Source organism: Muntiacus reevesi, chromosome 18 (genome assembly GCF_963930625.1).
Source record: "Muntiacus reevesi chromosome 18, mMunRee1.1, whole genome shotgun sequence".
Classification (NCBI taxonomy): Eukaryota; Metazoa; Chordata; class Mammalia; order Artiodactyla; family Cervidae; genus Muntiacus; species Muntiacus reevesi.
The window spans coordinates 38,008,255-38,012,107 of record NC_089266.1 but is presented as its reverse complement, the minus strand read 5'-3'; the positions used below and the strand labels follow the sequence as shown (position 1 = coordinate 38,012,107).

The 3,853-nt window shown below is 44.6% G+C and overlaps 1 protein-coding gene across 1 annotated transcript; it reads right to left on the bottom strand.

Annotated features, from left to right (window-relative positions):
- Window positions 1-2,659: 2,659 nt before the first annotated feature.
- Window positions 2,660-3,638, bottom strand: LOC136150172 (olfactory receptor 1D2-like). Its single transcript, XM_065910927.1, has one exon. The coding sequence runs from the start codon at window positions 3,593-3,595 to the stop codon at window positions 2,660-2,662; it is 936 nt and encodes a 311-aa protein (XP_065766999.1). The 5' UTR covers window positions 3,596-3,638.
- Between the last annotated feature and the right edge of the window lie 215 nt (window positions 3,639-3,853).

Genomic DNA, 3,853 nt, shown 5'->3' with positions numbered 1-3,853 from the left:
AGACACATAAATAAGATTCCTAAAGCAAGAACTAACAGCTGAAAGGCATACAGAGGCTCCTCTGTTCATGGAATTCTCCAGACAGGAATACTGGAGTCCTTCCTGACTCAAGGACTGAACCTGGGTCTGCTGCGTTGCAGGTGGATTCTTTACCGTCTGAGTCACCAGGGAAGCCCACAGAGACTGTAGATAGTATAGTAGTCAGACACAGGGTGAGAAGCAGTGATGTTTATGATGTTTTAGCATATAGAACCAAGAATGGAAAATTTGGGAGGACTTTTTACAGACTGAACCGACATGAATAACCAGCAGTCCAATCACAAACACATTGCTAACTCTGCAGGAATCCTGTCACGGTCTCTGCTGGTTGCTGTTCCTGCAGGGGCAGTCACTTCCTTGACTCCTAAAAGGATGAGTTAGTTTTACCCATTTTTGCACCTATTTAAATGGGAGTGCACCTTTTTTATTTTCTTGTCTACCTCTTTCACTCAACATTATGTGTGTGAGGTTCATCCACTTTGTGGTATGTGGTTGTAGACTTTTCATTTCCATTGCTGTATGGCGTTCTATTGTGTGAATAAGCCATTAAAAAAATCCATTCTACTATTGATGGGGATTTGTGGTTTCCAGGTTTGGCTGTTGTGAATAGTGAAGCTGCATATTCCTCTTGGGCATCCCTGTGGAGGAGTGGGCTTTGTGGATGATACTGTAGGTGTTTGTTTAGAAGATAGGGCTAAACAGGTTTCCATCACACTTGTAATGATCACCCTCCTGGTAGCAATGGATTCCTCCTGTTCCACATTAAAAAAATATTTTTATTAATTAATTTTTTTATTGGAATACAATTGCTTTACAATGTTGTGTTAGTTTCTGCTGGACAGCAGAGTGACTCAGCTATGTGTATACATATCTGTGTAGTGGCTACGTTGTGTCTGACTCTTTGCAGTCCCATGGACTGTATAGCCTGCCAGGCTTCCTGTCCATGCGATTCTCCAGGCAAGAATACTGGAGTGGGTTGCCATTTCCTCCTCCAATGTATACGTATAGCCCCCTTTTTTTGGGACTTCTTTCCCCTTCAGGGACTTTCCAGCCCCAATCTCTGGAAAAGGGTGAGGGACTGGAGGTTGAATCAATAACCAGTGGCTGGAGATTTAATGAGTTATGCCTATGTCATAAAGTCTGTATAAATACTGCAAAGGACAGGGTTCAGACAGCTTCTGGGTTGGTGACACGTGGAGGTTTAGGTAGAGTGCTGCATCCAGAGATGGCATAGAAGCTCCATGCCCCTTCCCATATACCTTGCCCTGTGAGTCTCTTCCACCCAACTGTTTCTGAGTTATGACTTTTTATAATAAATTGGTAGTCTGGCAAGTGGAATGTTTTCTCTGAGTTCTGTAAGGACCTCTAGCAAATTAATTGAGCCCAAAGAAGGGGTCTTAGGAACCTCCTGTCTATAGCTGGTCAGTCAGAAGCACAGGTGACAACCTGGACTTGAGGTTGTCACCTGAAGTGGTGGGGTGAGGGTGGGGAGGTGAGCCCTTAACTTGTGGAATCTGATGCCATCTCTGGGTAGATACTGTTATAATTGAGGAACTGTAGGACCCCTATCTAATGTCAGAGAATTGCTTAGTGGTGTGGACAGAACACACACACATTAGAATTGGCATCCGAATCATAGAACCTAAACAGATTGGATCTCACAATGACTTCCTCCCTTTCTGCTCCCTCCACCACCACTCCTGTTTGTGAGCATGTGTTGAAATGTTTGAGAGTTTTGTTTTGAGGTAATGAAGAAGAGATGGAAGGTGAAGAGCCACAGAAATAAGGAGCAGGATGGTCTGATTTCTCTCAGAGGAAAAAAATTGCAGGAAAAAGGCAAGTGATATAGTATGGCTTTGGAGTCCAAGGGATAAAAGTCATCCCAGAGAAAAACACAAAAATATCTTTCTATTTCTGCTTGAATACCAGGGGCTGTGTCCAGAGGGACTGTGGGTCAAAACTGGAGCAGTGGGAGCTGTGTCTGGCAGAGAGAGCATCAGGAAGGGGGTGGCCTCACTCAGGGTACCTGCAGTGAGTGTATTGTCAAGTGTATTCTATAAATGGCTTGAAGGCAGCAGGCTCCTCAAAGAAGTTCAGAGTTCAGAAGGATATGAGTGAATGTATGTTAGTGAACATGTGAGACTCACTAAGCCATAACTGGATATATCTGGATAAGGCTGGGACTGTAATCCTAGGTTAGTGCAAGCTGAAGGATTTGATCGTGCAAACTTCTACTATTAATTAGTGTTGTGTGTGTGCGTGTGTGCGTGTTAGTCACTCAGTTATGTCTGACTCTGTGCAACCTCATGGCCTGTAGCCCACCAGACTCCTCTGTCCCTGGAAGTTTTCAGGCAAGAATACTGGAGTGGATTACCATTTTCAACTTCAGGGTATCTTCCCAGGGATGGAACCTGCATTTTTTGCTAGTGGTACTATATTTATTGTCAAAATTGGTCGGGTTTGGTGGACAGTGGGTTTTGCTTTGTGTATTTTTTCATCATAGACGTATGAGATTATTTTGAGCTAAATCTATCTTGTATCCCACATAGGATAATGCCTTGGACATGGTGAAGGAAATTCCTATCTCCACTGTAATGCCCTTTCCAAATTTATCCTCAAGTCAACCTCTGAAAGATTTTCCTATGACGAATCTTCCCAGAGCTCCATGTATGTCCTTGTTCCTCAGGCTGTAGATGAAAGGGTTCATCATGGGGGTCACCACAGCATACATCACTGTGGCTACTGAGTCCTTCATGGAGTAGGTGTCGAGAGGCTTCAGATATACCATACAAAGTGTCCCATAGAAGAGGGAGACCACAGCCAAATGGGAGGCACAGGTGGAGAAGGCTTTGTACTTGCTGGAGGCTGAGGGTATTCGGAGGATGGCTCTGACAATCCAGACATAGGACATGACCATGAATCCAAAGGGGGTGAGGAAGATAAAGGATCCTGTGGCAATCAGCACTGTGTGATTGATCTGGGTGTTGGAACATGCGAGTCTCAATAAGACATACATCTCGCAAAAGATATAGTGAATCTTCTGGGGCCCACAGAAGGCCACATTGGTCATGAGGAGGGTGTGAATGAGGCCATAGAGGACAGAGAGTGCCCAGCACAGGGTAAGGAGTGAAATACAGACCCTTGGGCTCATGGCCGAGGTGTAGTGGAGCGGGCGGCAGATGGCCACGTAGCGGTCATATGCCATCGTGGCCAGGATGAGGTTGTCCAGAGCCACCAAGGAGACCAGGAAGTAGAGCTGGGTCAGACACCCCACGTATGAGATGGCTTTGTTCTGGGACTGAAGGTTCACCAGCATCTTGGGAATTGTGTTGGTGACAAAGAAGAGGTCGGTGAAGGAGAGGTTGGCCAGGAAGAAGTACATGGGAGTGTGCAGTTGGGAATCAAAGCTGATGGCCAAGATGATGAGCACATTTCCCACCACTGTGACCAGGTACATGGACAGAAACATCCAAAACAGGATCCTCTGATGCTCAGGACTCTCTGACAGCCCAAGGAGCAGGAACTCAGAGACTCTACTATGGTTGCTTCCATCCATTTCCCCAACTTCCTGCAGCACAACACAGATGTTTACTATATGCCCTCAAGTAAGTAAAAGCATTAAAATAAGCAAAATCAGCTGTTTTCCTAACATGAACAGTATCTTAGGCTAAATTTTATACATTTTTTTGGGATATAAGAGACAATGTAACAAACACAAAAACAAGATATGGAAAATCTTCATGCAATTTAGTCTTTCTGGCAAGTTCTAGTCTGGCATACTCAATATAATAGGAATAATGCCTAGGTCTTATTT

Bases quoted from the DNA above. Each gene is read 5' to 3' on its own strand.
- LOC136150172 (XM_065910927.1), bottom strand. From the start codon at position 3,595: ATGGATGGAAGCAACCATAGTAGAGTCTCTGAGTTCCTGCTCCTTGGG.